This window comes from Taudactylus pleione, unplaced genomic scaffold, assembly GCF_031769625.1.
Source record: "Taudactylus pleione unplaced genomic scaffold, aTauple2 ptg003137l, whole genome shotgun sequence".
NCBI lineage: Eukaryota > Metazoa > Chordata > Amphibia > Anura > Myobatrachidae > Taudactylus > Taudactylus pleione.
In genome coordinates, this window is record NW_028287496.1 from 4,000,540 (window position 1) to 4,020,009 (window position 19,470).

A 19,470-nucleotide genomic window follows, 5' to 3' on the forward strand; every position below is an offset into this window, starting at 1 on the left:
TTTAATTGGAAAAAATGCTGAAACACGAATCTGACATTTCCAGGTAATTCTGTATCAGAGAAGGTGAAGTTGGAGCTGCCGGCGTCACATGTCCCAGGGTCAGAGAAAGCGTTTATCAGTATTACTGGTGAGTAGGGAAAGATGGTGAGTATTTCTGTGCTGTTACCTGTAAACATGAATTTGCTGTATTTTCCATTAGAATGTTCCTTCGTTAAGATTCATTAATTTATAAACAGTTATTTATATAGTGCAAACATATTCCACGGTGTATTACAGAGAGAGATGAAAGCTTTAACCCTTGGGATTTCTTCCCCAGTAATGAGACAGATCATGGAGGATCTCCAATATTCATGATTAATCTTAACCATTCAATATAAAGGATCCCTTCAACAACCCACTGCCCATCACTTTGTGAGCTGAACCAATACTCATGATTATACAGTCTGTTAGGAGCTAATTGCAGCACTGAGTGTAGGTGGTAAGTGCAGTATAGTATACAGTATACAGCCTGTTAGGAGCTAATGGCAGCACTGAGTGTAGGTGGTAAGTGCAGTATAGTATACAGCCTGTTAGGAGCTAATGACTGCACTGAGTGTAGGTGGTGAGCGCAGTATAGTATACAGTATACAGCCTGTTAGGAGCTAAAGTAAATTAATTTGAAGAGCTGGACTCCATTCATCTAATTAGTTCTGTCCTCTCCTTTCTTATGTTCCTTTGCCTAAATCTAATTCCTACACTAGGGAACATCATGGGAACTGCCATGAATAACTTGGATAACCTTCTAGCTATGTCATATGGCTGTGGTGAGCAGAACATGATCCGCTTTGCCCCAAATGTTTACACTCTACAGTATCTGAAGACTTCGGGTGACCTGAATCCTGGTATCTTAAAGAAAGGGAAAGAGTTCCTGGAGAGTGGTGAGTACACGTTATTAGGTGGACTGATGCTTTATTATATATTACACTATCTGAAGGGTTTAAATCTTCAATTTATGAAGTTAAACATCTCGGAGCAATTTCCACCCATCTGTGAAGTTTTTTCAGCGATGATGTCCCACCTTTTATTTCAAGCGCCCATGTGGTGTCCCATCGATCTACAAGGCTGAAGAATAACACAGATACCTTAGAGAGAACTATAACAGTTTAGCTGCTTAGTAGATACATGGTAAATTGTAATGTTCCAAATATCTGCAGCCTCCATCTGATAAACAACAGTCCCCCTACCAGCACAAATCAGCACATTACTGTAACTATACTGTATTCTGAATAATAATCCAACTGTCCTTATGTGACCAGCCCACCCATCATAAGGGCAGACATTTCCTTTTATCACTGTCATCGCATCTTGTGGTGATTAGACATGAGATGTGGCACGGATGGCAGATGTAGCTATTAGACTGAGCTGCCACTTTCCTTCAGGACTGTAAATAAATCCCAATGTGTTTCCACAGGATAAGTTTCCTATGAGCAGGCCACTTTGTGTGTAGACATCATCCATCCAGCACTGCCGATGTACAGTACACACCTTAATCTCCACTCAATGTTCTACAAACTACATTTCCCAGATGGTGTTCCTCAATTCCTCCTCTTCATTGGGCTGGGACTCATATGGCTGTGGGACTCCATGTTTCCGCTTTTAATTTATTTGTTTGACCATCGTAATCTTCATGCTTCTAAACTAAAATAATAAATTCCCTTAAGATCGTTTAATACAGGTAACCCTGACCCTTCTGCTATGATATTAGCTGGCATCTAATCTATAGTCTACTTCTATAATATAATAGAGACCCTCAGATCTCACAATTATAGAAAAGCAGCCCCAGGATGTATTAAGGTTCCCTGAGTGACCTTTTACTCTATGATACTACTATGATAAATGTATTTTTGGTTAATGATCTTTGACCTCTGTCCTTCCAGGACTCCAGCGCCAGTTGACATACAAGTACCCAGAAGGATGTTACAGCGCCTTCGGCAAAAGTGATAAGGAGGGCAGCACATGGTAGGTATGGCTATTATCACTTGTACAAGCACCAGGGAACTGGTGGGACAGGTGTTCCTGAAATGAATTATCTGCAGGAACAAAGCTATCTTACCACACAAGATAATAGAGAAGGAGTCAAAGCAAACAATATTTAGGGAGGGGGATTTTAGGTTTCAAAGTGAGATACTTTGCCACCTAGTGTATCTGTAATTGTGTATTTGTACCCTATGGGCCAAGTCCCATGTAACAGGACCCGTCTCATGCTCACTGCATGTGGTCCTTCGATGGAAAAGTTGGGAGATATAAATTAGTACATGGAAAATTAGGGGGAGGATTCCTGTACTGGTTTACTTTCCTATAATGTAAGTGCTGAAACCTGAAGTGGCGGGTATTGCAGAGAACCCATCACATACAAGTGATCATAGGATAACATTTGACCAAATTAAATCATATACAAGAGCTAAAATTCACAAAGAAAATGTGTAAGGAATGAATTCCTTATCATAGGGCAGGCTGATGATGATTGCTCATAAAGCAGGTAGACATATGTAAGTTTATGGTTATTTACATATTTAGCTTGATGTATAAGAAAGGAAAGTGTAATAGGTTAGGTACAGGTTGTTTTCCAAATTCTGCTGCTCATCATGTACCGAATGGTAGTGAACGGCAAGTGAGAGAGATGAACAAGCAACTATCCTGTTGAAATAGAATTGTATCTGCAGTTCAAACCACTCTCTGAATTCTGCTGTCAACTGGTTGCCTTTAAGGCAATGAACAGCTGATGAGAGAGTTACTCAGATGGATGACACTGCAGGTGAAAGAAGGGTTTAGGACTAGATAGCTATATTCCTTGTGTGGGTATTTTAGAGCAGTGTGCTTTCCCACCTGTATTCTGCACATAATTATGTTATTATGTATATACTGTTGTTAGAAGTTATGTTCCTGTATGGTGCATGTGCAATTTATTACTGTAAGTGCTACACCTATGTACGGTGCTGCGAAACCCATATAAATAAGATAAGTGATTTATAGAAAGATACCACATTACAATAATGTAACAATAAACACACTTATTCATCTATATACAGAACATTGATCCCAGATGTCTGGGAACAGCCCCCTCTCTCCTGTCAGTCCCGATCCTCCCTCTATCTCCTGTTACTTTGTATATTCCCAGGCTCACAGCTTTCGTCCTGAAGAGCTTCTGTCAGGGCCAAGAGTTTATGTTTGTTGATGAGAACCATATAAAACAAGGCTTTGATTGGTTGAAGCAACAACAGAAGCCCAATGGATGCTTCAAGTCAATGGGTCGGGTTTTACACAACGATATGAAGGTGAGTCTCAGTACCTCCAAATCACAGTTTATTAATATATATTATTAATGTGGTACCAAGATACTCTGCAGCGCTTTACATCATGATAAAACAAGACAGAACCGTGGGGTCAGTCCACAGACAATTGTCTATCACACTGGTATTACCTGCCATCGGCCGGGGAGAGCTTACTACAGCCGTTTATTGCTGACTCCTGCAGGTGAGGGCGGAACGTAAGGACTGATCGTTATTTCATTCAGAACTTTGCTAGGAAAGTCTCTAATACAACTCAGCAGAGATGCAATAAATAGTACAGGCTGTTATATAAAGACATTGGGCCTGATTCACTATGGATCGCAACTGCGAATGCAATAGCGATTACACACGCAGATCAACTGTGATAGTATGCTAATCCATTGCGATCGCTATGCTGCCGCAGCACAACATATGGACGCCCACTTTACCTTACACACATCCGTAATCCTTAGCAAGACTGTGAAACCATCGGTAACATCTAATACCATCAGAGCCTCACGCACACTTGCACAAGCTCTGACCTTACTCAGGAATTGCTAACTTCATTGCGTACGCATCACAGCCCGCGTGCGCGAGTCAGTCTGAGCGATCGGGAAGCGTTCACTCGCTGCATATAGACAGCCCTGGTGAATGAGTGACAGGGAGAAGCCATTTGTAGGTGGTGACGGAAGTTGGTCGATGAAAATGGGGAGTGGTGGTGCGAACGCAGGCGTGCTGGAGCATCTTGACGCCATTTCAGGGGCATGCATAATTAAGAGGCAGCATCATGGTACACGTCACTTGGCTGATTTGTACACTGAAGTGCTCGCAGTGCTTGCGGTGGGCTATGGTCAATCACAAGTGCTGCGATCGCATCCGATGGTAATCGATGGTTGCATACACTTCCTGGAGATGACGTGCGCAAGTGGGCATCTTAAGACAGGCTGGTGGGCATCTACATACAAAAAACGATCGCACGCCAAAACATAGTGGGCGTGCTAATGCCTTGCCGTGTGATCACCTGCCTTGCTTGGGTGTGCTGGATTTACATATACTCGGTGCGTTCGAACACATCTAGCGAGCGGGTCTGAATCAAACCCTTATTCCTGTGGAGCTTTTTAAAGAGAAATTCGGATTCTTGTTATATAAAGACTTTAACATAGGTTTAAAGGAAAATATTCTCTATTACCACTCAGCCTAAAATTGTTTATTATATATTTTTATAGAACAAATGCTGAAGGATCAAATGTAGTTATATGTTTCTTCTGATCTGATTCTGTATGTATGCATTCTGATTATTATAAATTGAAACTTAAATGCATTTATCTTTTATATATACAGGTGTCTATAATTAATTTCAGCCAAGGAAAAACATTTTGTTTATGTTTTATAAGCACAGCACCTTCCATACAATATTTGTTGGTTTAATTCCCCTATTTTGTATGGGGTATACTTTTTACACCATTATTAAGTATGTATCCACAAACACACGAGGGGGAGAAGCACTAGGCCCTAGAGAGTGATACAGTACCAACGAATCAGCTCCTGCCACTTTACACTATCTGTGTTTGAAAAATGACAGTTAGGAGCTGATTGGTTGGTAGTTTATAACATTCCACTTTATTACTTTATGCTTAGTGCACCTCTGCTTCTCAGCTGTATTATATTACATAATCTAATAATGCTTGAATAGTGTTTGTATCTACATTTTATATAGAAAATTGCAGATTGATGAATGATGTTAAATGCTATGTATTACAGCCAGATAACAATGGACAATAGAGGAGAGGGGTTGTTATCTGGTAGAATAGAGTAGAGGGGGGTTATTTGGTAAAATAGAGTAGAGGGGGTGGTTATCTAGTATAATAGAGTAGAGGGGTTGTTTTCCGGAAGAATTGAGTGGAGGGGGTTTATCTGGTAGAATAGAGTTGAGGAGCGTTATCTGGTAGAATAGAGTAGAGGGTTTGTTATCTGGTAGAACAGAGTAGAGGGTTTGTTATCTGGTAGAATAGAGTAGAGGGGTGGTTTATCTGGTAGAAGAGAGTAGAGAGTTTGTTATCTGGTAGAATAGAGGAGAGGGGTGGTTTATCTGGTAGAATAGAGTAGAGGGTTTGTTATCTGGTAGAATAGAGGAGAGGTGTGGTTATCTGATAGAATAGAGTAGAGGGGTGGTTTATCTGGTAGAATAGAGTAGAGGGTTTGTTATCTGGTAGAATAGAGTAGAGGGGTGGTTTATCTAATAGAATAGAGTAGAGGGGTTGTTTTCCGGTAGAATTGAGTGGAGTGGGTTTATCTGGTAGAACAGAGTAGAGGGTTTGTTATCTGGTAGAATAGAGTAGAGGGGTGGTTTATCTGGTTAAATAGAGTAGAGGGGGTGGTTATCTAGTAGAATAGAGTAGAGGGTTTGTTTTCTGGAAGAATCGAGTGGAGGGGGTTTATCTGGTAGAATAGAGTTGAGGAGCGTTATCTGGTAGAATAGAGTAGGTTTGTTATCTGGTAGAACAGAGTAGAGGGTTTGTTATCTGGTAGAATAGAGTAGAGGGGTGGTTTATCTGGTAGAAGAGAGTAGAGAGTTTGTTATCTGGTAGAATAGAGGAGAGGGGTGGTTTATCTGGTAGAATAGAGTAGAGGGTTTGTTATCTGGTAGAATAGAGGAGAGGGGTGGTTATCTGATAGAATAGAGTAGAGGGGTGGTTTATCTGGTAGAATAGAGTAGAGGGTTTGTTATCTGGTAGAATAGAGTAGAGGGATGGTTTATCTAATAGAATAGAGTAGAGGGTTTGTTATCTGGTAGAATATTGTAGAGGGGTTGTTATCTGGAAGAAAAGAGTAGAGGGTTTGTTATCTGGTAGAATAGAGTAGAGGGGTGGTTTATCTGGTAGAATAGAGTAGAGGGTTTGTTATCTGGTAGAATAGAGTAGAGGGGTGGTTTATCTAATAGAATAGAATAGAGGGTTTGTTATCTGGTAGAATAGAGTAGAGGGGTTGTTATCTGATAGAATAGAGTAGAGGGTTTGTTATCTGATAAAATAGAGTAGAGGGTTTGTTATCTGTTAGAATAGAGAGGGGTGGTTATCTGGTAGAATAGAGTAGACTGTTATCTGGTAGAATAGAGTAGAGGGTTTGTTATCTGGTAGAATAGAGTAGAGGGGTGGTTATCTGGTAGAATAGAGGAGAGTGGTTGTTTTATGGAAGATTTGAGTAGAGGGGGGTTATCCGGTTGAATAGAGTAGAGGAGGGTAATGGAGGAGACTAAAGGGATATAATCGGGCAGAATAGCCTACACATTTTAGTAGGGAGGTTCTGGAATGTAATGAGCTGCCTGAAGAGGTGAGTTTTCAGACAACACTTTGTAGACTATAGTGTGGATGCAGTCTCAAAATTGAAGTAAGTGGTTGTCACAGGCAGCAATATATTTTCATTAGTTGGATCTCAATGGTTGGTAGCGAAGGGGTTAAATAAGGTATAAGTTAGAGTCCAAATCTGGGATATCCAAAAGCAGAGCAACAGGAACCAACAACATCTGAATAATCAGGTTTTACTGAGCAGGAGTCAAGATCCACAATGGTACAACTGGCAAGAATATAGGCCTACCATGCAAAAGATCCAGGGTTCAGTTGAAGGACATCAGTGTTTTTTCTTGCGGGATTGTGACACTGGGAATGTGAGCAGATAGTAAGTGGGGATAATAGATACAGGCAACATGCAGAGAGAATGGCTTGAAGAAGAAGATAGCACGCACTTCGGAAAATGGGACCTTGAGTGATGGAACTGTTAGAACAAATAACGTGCAAGGAAAGGAGGAGACTGTGTGAGATGAAGGCACCGTGTATGGAGGTTACTTATTACAGATAGGGCATTCCATGCATGGGACACATGTAAAGGATTTAGAGGGTGATATGAGACGTGATGTGTTTGTGGTTTGAAGGTCTTCTGTAGCATTCTGTATCAGAATGACGTGTGGGATATGGAGGTGGTGCTGGCATCTGGTGATCTGCTGCTGGCTGCTAGAGATACAGAAGGGTGAAAGATAGAAAAAGATGATATTTTCTGGTACGAAGATGGGAAAGAAGGTCCATGAGAGAGGAATGAACCATTGGGGGGCATCTCAATATTGGTATAAGGTGGTTAGGGGGCCCAATGGTGTTGTAAATCTTGGAATGCCATAGAAGGATAGTGAGGAAAACAATTAGATAAATATTGTAGGTTCAGAGATAGCTCCTGCTTTCAGCTAAGAAGTGCAGATTACCTACAGTAAGTCCCTGTTTTCTTCACTGAGGATTGTGGTTTTCTAATTCATGAAGTTCAGAAATGTGACTGTTTTGAAGCTTGACACTGCAAAAGGTAGATGGCATTAGTCATCATCACCTATAGGCTACAATATCGCATATCTTCTGATCACCCTTCAGCAGCCTTTACTTGCATATGTGCGGCACCATGGACTGGTCTGGAGCATCCAGTGAGCATGCCCAGGTATTAGATGCTTACTGGGAGGACCTGCAGTGGCTGCTGTGATCTTAGTGTCTTCTCCACTTATCAGGTACACTGGGGGTCATTCAGACCTGCTCGCGAGCGCAGGACGCTCGCAAGCGGGTCGATGTTGCCCCACTGCACATGCGCACGACGGAGGGAGCTCCACGCATGCGCGAGACCCAGATAGCAACGGGCTCTCCGTCGCTCCGGGTCTCGCACCAAAGGGGGCGTGCTGTCGATGTTGATTGACAGCACGCCCCCTTTGGTGGGCGTGCCGGGGGCGTGGCTTCCAGACGGAGGTGTTCCCATGGGAACGCCTACCGTCTGAAGCCGGCCCCACTGACATCACTAGTGATGTCAGTGGGAGTGATTTTGGCTCTGATAGAGCCAAAATCACTCCAGGGCTTGCGGCAGCGAGACCCAACCGCAGGGTCTCCGTCGCAAGCCCGATGGTCGTGATGGTCTTGACCATCGCGACCATCATCATGGACGCTCGCATAAGCTATGGGTGGTAACCCACAGCTATGCGAGCGTCCATAAGGCTGCTCCATTTTCATGTAGGAGGGCCTTGATTCAGAGCGAGCGCTCTGGTCAGAGTGTCCGGCTCTGAATCAGGCCCACAGTTTCCTCATTTCCATGGAGACAAAGGGGAAAATGTGGTAAAACCCCCGAAAATGCAGTTTTGTATTTGTACTAACCACCTTCAGGTGGCGGTATCCAATAGAAGCCTATGGGCTTCTTATCGCGACACTCTTGGCTGGGAGGGATTTGACCAGATCTCTCCCATGAGCCCCTGCGGCCGCAAAAGGACTTCTGGGTGTTCAACTCGGAGGTCCCTCTGCCCGGCAGCATCGCTAAGGACACCTCTTATCGGGAGAGCCCTCCTTTGCGAACATCTTGGTACATACCGCGGTAATGAACTGCGGTATGTAACCGAAGTCAGGGGGATGTACCGCATCGCGGAAGCCATGCTTAGTACATACCACCCCAAGACACTAGTGTCTTGCTAATTTAAAACGAATTAAATGCATACTTGCCTACTCTCCGGGACCTGTAGGAGAGTCCCGATTTTTCGGATAACCCCCCGCACCCCGGGAAATGTAGGCAATTCTCCCACATCCTACCCAATTCCTAGTGATTTGGGCAGAAAAGGGAGAAATTTCCAGAGGATCGGCGGATCCATGATTAGCGGCGGGGCCTAATAACGCGATTTTATGGGAATAGCGTCATTTGGCCCTGTCCACCAGTTAATATGTGGAATTTACCAGCATTTTGCCATATCCTGTCCAGGCAACGCCCGGAGAAGAAAATAATAATGTTGGTAAGTATGATGTAATGAGGTGCAGTAGAATGTTGTTATTGTTATCCTTTAGTAATAAGAACATCTACATCCCACCAGCCACAGGAGAGTCCATGAAGCCACAGGTGGGCCAGACCTAGGAGAGAGGTTGCGTTTAAGTTGCCATATAGACGTATTTTGATGGGATTTGTGAATCAGTGACCTGCTCATAGCCGGGGCTCTATATACACCCTGCAGCTGCTCTGACTGTAACCTGCACCAGTGATAAATCAGATGCTACTTTCTGCTCATAGCCGGGGCTCTATATACACCCTGCAGCTGCTCTGACTGTAACCTGCACCAGTGATAGATCAGATGCTATTCTCTGCTCATAGCCGGGGCTCTATATACACCCTGCAGCTGCTCTGACTGTAACCTGCACCAGTGATAAATCAGATGCTACTCTCTGCTCATAGCTGAGGCTCTATATACACCCTGCAGCTGCTCTGACTGTAACCTGCACCAGTGATAAATCAGATGCTACTTTCTGCTCATAGCCGGGGCTCTATATACACCCTGCAGCTGCTCTGGCTGTAACCTGCACCAGTGATAAATCAGATGCTACTTTCTGCCCATAGCCGGGGCTCTATATACACCCTGCAGCTGCTCTGACTGTAACCTGCACCAGTGATAAATCAGATGCTACTTTCTACTCATAGCCGGGGCTCTATATACACCCTGCAGCTGCTCTGACTGTAACCTGCACCAGTGATAAATCAGATGCTACTCTCTGCTCATAGCCGGGGCTCTATATACACCCTGCAGCTGCTCTGACTGTAACCTGCACCAGTGATAAATCAGATGCTACTTTCTGCTCATAGCCGGGGCTCTATATACACCCTGCAGCTGCTCTGACTGTAACCTGCACCAGTGATAAATCAGATGCTACTTTCTGCTCATAGCCGGGGCTCTATATACACCCTGCAGCTGCTCTGACTGTAGCCTGCACCAGTGATAAATCAGATGCTACTTTCTACTCATAGCCGGGGCTCTATATACACCCTGCAGCTGCTCTGACTGTAACCTGCACCAGTGATAAATCAGATGCTACTTTCTGCTCATAGCCGGGCTCTATATACACCCTGCAGCTGCTCTGACTGTAACCTGCACCAGTGATAAATCAGATGCTACTTTCTGCTCATAGCCGGGGCTCTATATACACCCTGCAGCTGCTCTGACTGTAACCTGCACCAGTGATAAATCAGATGCTACTCTCTGCTCATAGCCGGGGCTCTATATACACCCTGCAGCTGCTCTGGCTGTAACCTGCACCAGTGATAAATCAGATGCTACTTTCTGCTCATAGCCGGGGCTCTATATACACGCTGCAGCTGCTCTGACTGTAACCTGCACCAGTGATAAATCAGATGCTACTCTCTGCTCATAGCCGGGGCTCTATATACACCCTGCAGCTGCTCTGGCTGTAACCTGCACCAGTGATAAATCAGATGCTACTCTCTGCTCATAGCCGGGGCTCTATATACACCCTGCAGCTGCTCTGACTGTAACCTGCACCAGTGATAAATCAGGTGCTACTTTCTGCCCATAGCCGGGGCTCTATATACACCCTGCAGCTGCTCTCTGACTGTAACCTGCACCAGTGATAAATCAGATGCTACTTTCTGCCCATAGCCGGGGCTCTATATACACCCTGCAGCTGCTCTGACTGTAACCTGCACCAGTGATAAATCAGATGCTACTCTCTGCTCATAGCCGGGGCTCTATATACACCCTGCAGCTGCTCTGACTGTAACCTGCACCAGTGATAAATCAGATGCTACTCTCTGCTCATAGCCGGGGCTCTATATACCCCCTGCAGCTGCTCTCTGACTGTAACCTGCACCAGTGATAAATCAGATGCTACTTTCTGCTCATAGCCGGGGCTCTATATACACCCTGCAGCTGCTCTGACTGTAACCTGCACCAGTGATAAGTCAGATGCTATTCTCTGCTCATAGCCGGGGCTCTATATACACCCTGCAGCTGCTCTGACTGTAACCTGCACCAGTGATAAATCAGATGCTACTTTCTACCCATAGCCGGGGCTCTATATACACCCTGCAGCTGCTCTGACTGTAACCTGCACCAGTGATAAATCAGATGCTACTCTCTGCCCATAGCCGGGGCTCTATATACACCCTGCAGCTGCTCTGACTGTAACCTGCACCAGTGATAAATCAGATGCTACTTTCTACCCATAGCCGGGGCTCTATATACACCCTGCAGCTGCTCTGACTGTAACCTGCACCAGTGATAAATCAGATGCTACTCTCTGCCCATAGCCGGGGCTCTATATACACCCTGCAGCTGCTCTGACTGTAACCTGCACCAGTGATAAATCAGATGCTACTTTCTACCCATAGCCGGGGCTCTATATACACCCTGCAGCTGCTCTGACTGTAACCTGCACCAGTGATAGATCAGATGCTACTCTCTCCTCATAGCCGGGGCTCTATATACACCCTGCAGCTGCTCTGACTGTAACCTGCACCAGTGATAAATCAGATGCTACTTTCTACCCATAGCCGGGGCTCTATATACACCCTGCAGCTGCTCTGACTGTAACCTGCACCAGTGATAAATCAGATGCTACTCTCTACCCATAGCCGGGGCTCTATATACACCCTGCAGCTGCTCTGACTGTAACCTGCACCAGTGATAAATCAGATGCTACTCTCTGCTCATAGCCGGGGCTCTATATACACCCTGCAGCTGCTCTGACTGTAACCTGCACCAGTGATAAATCAGATGCTACTTTCTGCCCATAGCCGGGGCTCTATATACACCCTGCAGCTGCTCTCTGACTGTAACCTGCACCAGTGATAAATCAGATGCTACTTTCTGCCCATAGCCGGGGCTCTATATACACCCTGCAGCTGCTCTGACTGTAACCTGCACCAGTGATAAATCAGATGCTACTCTCTGCTCATAGCCGGGGCTCTATATACACCCTGCAGCTGCTCTGACTGTAACCTGCACCAGTGATAAATCAGATGCTACTCTCTGCTCATAGCCGGGGCTCTATATACCCCCTGCAGCTGCTCTCTGACTGTAACCTGCACCAGTGATAAATCAGATGCTACTTTCTGCTCATAGCCGGGGCTCTATATACACCCTGCAGCTGCTCTGACTGTAACCTGCACCAGTGATAAGTCAGATGCTATTCTCTGCTCATAGCCGGGGCTCTATATACACCCTGCAGCTGCTCTGACTGTAACCTGCACCAGTGATAAATCAGATGCTACTTTCTACCCATAGCCGGGGCTCTATATACACCCTGCAGCTGCTCTGACTGTAACCTGCACCAGTGATAAATCAGATGCTACTCTCTGCCCATAGCCGGGGCTCTATATACACCCTGCAGCTGCTCTGACTGTAACCTGCACCAGTGATAAATCAGATGCTACTTTCTACCCATAGCCGGGGCTCTATATACACCCTGCAGCTGCTCTGACTGTAACCTGCACCAGTGATAAATCAGATGCTACTCTCTGCCCATAGCCGGGGCTCTATATACACCCTGCAGCTGCTCTGACTGTAACCTGCACCAGTGATAAATCAGATGCTACTTTCTACCCATAGCCGGGGCTCTATATACACCCTGCAGCTGCTCTGACTGTAACCTGCACCAGTGATAGATCAGATGCTACTCTCTCCTCATAGCCGGGGCTCTATATACACCCTGCAGCTGCTCTGACTGTAACCTGCACCAGTGATAAATCAGATGCTACTTTCTACCCATAGCCGGGGCTCTATATACACCCTGCAGCTGCTCTGACTGTAACCTGCACCAGTGATAAATCAGATGCTACTTTCTACTCATTTTCTAAATAACCAGATTTCAAAGGTCCAACATGAAAACCTTATTCTGCTTGTGGATGGGCAGAAAGATGCTATTTGGTGATTAATGAGTAATATATAGTATTTGTTATCAATAATACATCAATTATAATATCCTTGTAATCAGAATGATATTGGATGCATTACGCCCTATATACTGCCGTTGGTTTGTGATGTCTTTAGTTACCTGTAGAATTTTGTCCCGTGAATCAGTTGCGGCATTTATGACGTTTTCCCATTGCTCCCTGGCAGGGTGGGGTGGATGATGAGGTGTCTCTCACAGCTTACGTCACAGCTGCCTTGCTCGAGGCGTCCGTGAAACCCAGTGTAAGTACTACAATAAGAGATTTTATGGATTTATCACTTCGATGTAAACCTTATTTCACACGTGTCCACTTCAGAAAGTGTCTAGAATAGATACTAGTTCTGCTGGTTATAGATCATGTGTTTGTGTGATACAGGATCCTGTTGTGGAGAAATCCCTGCAGTGTATTATGAATGAATCCCTGGAACAAGCCAGTCCCTACAAGCTGGCCCTTCTGTCTTACGCATTCACACTGGCCAATCGTACCGAGCTCAGAGCTGCTGTCCTGAAGAAGCTGAAGGATCGAGCCACCAAATCAGGTACAGTCACTGCTAGTCCAGGACACGTCCTGATCTAACACATCTAAGAGCACTAAGGTACGTAAGGTGCCATTACTGGACCATTACCTGGAACAAGTGACAATATTTCTGTGAGGTGTTAAATGATGTGATGTATACAAAATACTAGAAGAGTCAGTGGTGCAGTTATAACCCGACCATTGGCCCTATAACTAGTGGCTTATCATACCAGAATTCTATGACCATCCTGTAAATTTTAGTAGCATCTGGGGGTCTATACACTAAGGGCTCTATTTACTACAATCCGCATATTGAATATTGAATGGATTGTAGTGTGATATTGCCTGAATTCGCATTGCGAATTCAGGCAATATCACAGGGATTTACTATAAATCCCTTGCAGGGACAGAGCTTGCGATAAAGCTCTGTCCCTGCAGATCCCATCCGCACTCTAGTTGCGGTATTTTTGGAAAAAATACCGTGACTAAGAGCCCACGCATGCGCCGACCGACCGCCGCTACTACCCCCCCACCGGCGCTAAGCCCTGCCCCCTGCGATGGCGGACCACCACGACCCCCCCTCCCTTCATTACACTTACCTGCATCCTCCTGGCCTCCGGTGATCTTCTCCGGACTTCCCGATCAGGTGATCTCCCATACTGCACTGGGGCCCGATCACCTGATGACCGGGCCCCAGTGCACTGTGGGAGACCAGCTGACCGGAGAGGAGCCATCACCGGAGGCCCGATCACCTGATGACCGGGTAGCAGTGCACTGTGGGAGACCAGCTGACCGGAGAGGAGCCATCACCGGAGGCCCGATCACCGAGTCAGGTAAGTAAAAAAAGAAAATGTTTAATTTTTTTTTTCTTTTTTATACAGTAATCAGCTTGCGGTCTGCTTAGACCACATAGCTGATTACTGGTACCGGCTCCCGGCTCTGCTCTCCCCGTTAGAGCAGAGTGGGAGCCTGGTAACTGGGGGAGACCCTGGATAACGCCACCTCCAGGTGGCGTTATTATCACAGGGCTTCCCCCGGTATTTTTTTACAATTTATTTTTAGTAACTCTGGTCGGATCACATTTCCCATTACAATTATGGGAAATGCGATCTGCTTTACTAAAAATAAGTGATACTGGGGGTTGGAGTAGAATTTTACTAATTCTACTCCAATTGCCCTGTAATAACTACAGGTGAAACTAAAATAATGTGAAAAGGGTGTGAAAACACCCTTTTTCACTTTATTTTAGTAAAAATAATGTTAATAAATAGAGCCCTAAGCCTTGGAGAAAAATAAAATGGAGAAAGATAAGCCCCAGCCATACAGCTCCTAACTGTAATTTCTTCTTCCTCCACTAGGGGGCACAGGGATGACAATGGGTCTCTCTCTCCAAGGCTTAGTAATTAAAGCCCTTGGTCTGTGAGTGCTCCAGGACAGTACTACGGGCTACATTGTACTAGTACATAATTAGTATACTCCGTACAAATCATTGTAATGGATGAAAAACTTAGGGGTCTATTTACTAAGCCTTGGATGGAGATAACGTACCAACCAACCAGCTCCTGTCATTTTTCAAACACAGCCTGTGACATGGGAGTTAGGAGCTGATCGTCTGGTACTTTATCCGTTCACTTTATCTCCATCCAGGGCTTAGTAAATAGACCAGCGTGAAAGCTACAGTATATTCCAGAGTCATTTCCACCATGTCGAGGTCAGTTTGCATACAGTAAGTGTGAATCGGCTCGGTCACTTTTAACTAAAATTGAAACGTTTTAATCGTTCTTAATTGCCAGCCGTGGACGTGAACCACGAACTTCCAAAACGTGGCTTTTGTCGTTTTCATTTTAAAATTCTTAAAGTTATTTTGTTGTTAATTAAAAATATTTAAACAGCTCAAATTAAATGTTTTAAAACACAAATTTTAAAGTGAGAGGAACCTCAGATTCTGAATTGGGGGCAATTAGCGACTGCACATAGTGAGACTTGTTCAAATTTCAAACCAATTAGAAATTTCCTCTCTTAGATCAGTTTTTCTCTGACATTCATAAGAGGAGACTGGAACAATGGGGATTAGAGGTGACACAGGAATGAAAGTACTTTCTGAGAACATGGAATGAGGTCTGAGCCCCTCCCCCTTTATATCCGCCAGCCGGACAGTCACCACGGGAGCAGGGCACCTTCTGTATTGGCAGCCTCTTTATACTATGTATAGTCCATTATTATACTCTTCTTGCTATGATTTCAGTCACGTCCCTGTACTTTCTGTGATATACAAGAGGGGAACCCAGTCACCCGTGCACCCTCTGCCTGAATCAGCAGCGGTCTGATGGGCACAGGCCGCACTCCTGAGCTGTCACTGTCACTAGTATCAGACTCGCTGCCCCTACAGTTGTGTGGAGAGGATCACTGGCAATCACTCATAACCAGCATTAGTGCTCTGTACGCCTCAGGTGCCAGCATTAGTGCTCTGTATGCCTCAGGTGCCAGCATTAGCGCTCTGTATGCCTCAGGTGCCAGCATTAGTGCTCTGTATGCCTCAGGTGCCAACATTAGTGCTCTGTATGCCTCAGGTGCCGGCATTAGTGCTCTGTATGCCTCAGGTGCCAGCATTAGTGCTCTGTATGCCTCAGGTGCCGGCATCAGTGCTTTGTATGCCTCAGGTGCCGGCATTAGTGCTCTGTATGCCTCAGGTGCCCTCAGGTGCCAGCATTAGCGCTCTGTATGACTCAGGTGCCAGCATTAGTGCTCTGTATGCCTCAGGTGCCAGCATTAGCGCTCTGTATGCCTCAGGTGCCAGCATTAGTGCTCTGTATGCCTCAGGTGCCAGCATTAGCGCTCTGTATGCCTCAGGTGCCAGCATTAGCGCTCTGTATGCCTCAGGTGCCAGCATTAGCGCTCTGTATGCCTCAGGCGCCAGCATTAGCGCTCTGTATGCCTCAGGCGCCAGCATTAGCCCTCTGTACGCCTCAGGCGCCAGCATTAGCACTCTGTATGCCTCAGGCGCCAGCATTAGTGCTCTGTACACCTCAGGTGCCAACATTAGCGCTCTGTACGCCTCAGGTGCCAGCATTAGCGCTCTGTATGCCTCAGGTGCCAGCATTAGCGCTCTGTATGCCTCAGGTGCCAGCATTAGTGCTCTGTATGCCTCAGGTGCCAACATTAGTGCTCTGTATGCCTCAGGTGCCAGCATTAGTGCTCTGTATGCCTCAGGTGCCAGCATTAGTGCTCTGTATGCCTCAGGTGCCAGCATTAGTGCTCTGTATGCCTCAGGTGCCAGCATTAGTGCTCTGTATGCCTCAGGTGCCAGCATTAGCCGCTCTGTGTGCCTCAGGTGCCAGCATTAGCCGCTCTGTATACCTCAAGTGCCAGCATTAGCGCTCTGTATGCCTCAGGTGCCAGCGTTAGCGCTCTGTATGCCTCAGGTGCCAGCATTAGCGCTCTGTATGCCTCAGGTGCCAGCATTAGCGCCCTGTATGCCTCAGGTGCCAGCATGCCTCAGGTGCCAGCATTAGTGCTCTATATGCCTCAGGTGCCAGCATTACCACTCTGTATGCCTCAGGTGCCAGCTTTATTGCTCTGTATGCCTCAGGTGCCAGCATTAGTGCTCTGTATGCCTCAGGTGCCAGCATTAGTGCTCTGTATGCCTCAGGTGCCAGCATTAGCGGTCTGTATGCCTCAGGTGCCAGCATTAGTGCTCTGTATGCCTCAGGTGCCAGCATTAGTGCTCTGTGTGCCTCAGGTGCCAGCATTAGTGCTCTGTATACCTCAGGTGCCAGCATTAGCGCTCTGTATGCCTCAGGTGCCAGCATTAGTGCTCTGTATGCCTCAGGTGCCAGCATTAGCGCTCTGTATGCCTCAGGTGCCAGCATTAGCGCTCTGTATACCTCAGGTGCCAGCATTAGTGCCCTGTATGCCTCAGGTGCCAGCATGCCTCAGGTGCCAGCATTAGTGCTCTATATGCCTCAGGTGCCAGCATTAGCACTCTGTATGCCTCAGTATGCCTCAGGTGCCGGCATTAGTGCTCTGTATGCCTCAGGTGCCAGCATTAGTGCTCTGTGTGCCTCAGGTGCCAGCATTAGTGCTCTGTATGCCTCAGTATGCCTCAGGTGCCGGCATTAGTGCTCTGTATGCCTCAGGTGCCAGCATTAGTGCTCTGTGTGCCTCAGGTACCAGCATTAGCGCTCTGTATGCCTCAGGTGCCAGCATTAACGCTCTGTATGCTTCAGGTGCCAGCATTAGCGCCCTGTATGCCTCAGGTGCCAGCATTAGTGCTCTGTATGCCTCAGGTGCCGGCATTAGCGCACTGTATGCCTCAGGTGCCGGCATTAGCGCTCTGTATGCCTCAGGTGCCGGCATTAGCGCTCTGTATGCCTCAGGTGCCGGCATTAGCGCTCTGTATGCCTCAGGTGCCGGCATTAGCGCTCTGTATGCCTCAGGTGCCAGCATTAGTGCTCTGTATGCCTCAGGTGCCAGCATTTAGCATCATGCGAGAGGCTGTTACGTTACTCCACTTCACTTTGTGCCATTTTAGGCTCTTTTATCGTTTGTGATTCTCACCACACCCACAATAACAAAGATGGAGGGGTCAGCGCTGCGTCTCTGGCCGCAGGGGGTATGAGAAGTTATGCTAATACCACAGGAGCCGTTTCTTGTGGATTCAGATTTCTGGAGAACTGAACCGAACATCTCTAATAAAAACTGTGTGTGGGTGTGTGTATATATATATATATATATATATATATAAAACAATTACTTCAAGGGCGCTACAACACACTTAATAATACAGTCAATTCTTATATTCTTCGTAAATAACAATCCCTTCAGGGTTTATAGGCTCCAGTTATTTCTGTTTTGTGAATGTAGATAACAACTTTCGTGCTCGCTTTTCAGAGCTGATCGGAGAGTTCATATCACAAAACTTGTTTTAACGTCCTTCTTGAGGTTCTATAAGATACCCTCATACCAGAAAAACACCCAAGATAGGCCCAAAGGCCAACATTAATACAATGTAAAACAATCTTTATTAAAAAATTCGCAAATTCAGATAGATAAATGTATAAATATGTTAATATATCAACATCTTTTATACAGATAAAAATAGATTTCCACACCTTACAAATGAATGAAGGTTTATAACATAATGTCCACCATTAGTGTAAACCCATATATTTATATATTTATTCCATAGACAAAAACCTTACGGTTTCACATGTCCCATTAAGGCTGCTTAGACATGATCTGAAAATTCACAAAATCTATTGAATTTCTGCCACTCAAACTCCAAAAAGCAATGAAATTACGATCATTAAGGCTGACGCCGTAATGGTCGAGTTCCTTGCGCAATACAGATATGGTATGCCATCACACCATGTGGTTAACTGCAGATTCAGCACTCTCACAGAGTGGAATTGCTGTCACTCACAAAATGGTGGAGCTGCTAATTCACAGTATTGTGTGCTCATTGGAATACACACATGCAGTCTATGCAACTGAGGTCTGAGCACTTATGTTGCACATACATCCCACAATCTTCCCATTCAGTCACCACAACAATCCCACTGGGTTCCAACATCCTTGTCACTCCATACATCCATCTCATTCATTATACACATTCAGCTCCCTAATTGCTAAAACTATCATACTCTGTGTATACATGTACACTATATTCACCTCCATGCTGCTATAACTTCCCCAATCCCTACAGCTGTGTGTTCCCCCAACTGTGCTAGTCTGCATGCCCTCATCCACACCAATATGTCTTTCCCCATGTGCACAGCCTTGTCTTCCTACATCCGTGCCACTGTTTCCTTCCATCTGCACCACTGCCTTGCCCCCAGCGACGCCACTCTGACTTCCCTTATCTCTGCCACTCTTCCTCCTTCTGCACCACTCTGTCCCCCCAACCGTG

At 45.7% G+C, this 19,470-nt stretch overlaps 1 protein-coding gene across 1 annotated transcript in view; it reads left to right on the forward strand.

Moving 5' to 3' along the window:
* The window catches only part of LOC148430837 (alpha-2-macroglobulin-like protein 1), a 630,872-nt gene that overhangs the window by 551,683 nt on the left and 59,719 nt on the right, over positions 1-19,470 (forward strand). The window contains exons 27-32 of the mRNA XM_088466430.1: positions 44-127; positions 741-917; positions 1,917-1,998; positions 3,158-3,314; positions 13,213-13,287; positions 13,422-13,584. Of these exons, the coding sequence (XP_088322556.1) occupies positions 44-127; positions 741-917; positions 1,917-1,998; positions 3,158-3,314; positions 13,213-13,287; positions 13,422-13,584 (738 nt within the window). The remainder of the gene's footprint in view (positions 1-43; positions 128-740; positions 918-1,916; positions 1,999-3,157; positions 3,315-13,212; positions 13,288-13,421; positions 13,585-19,470) is intronic.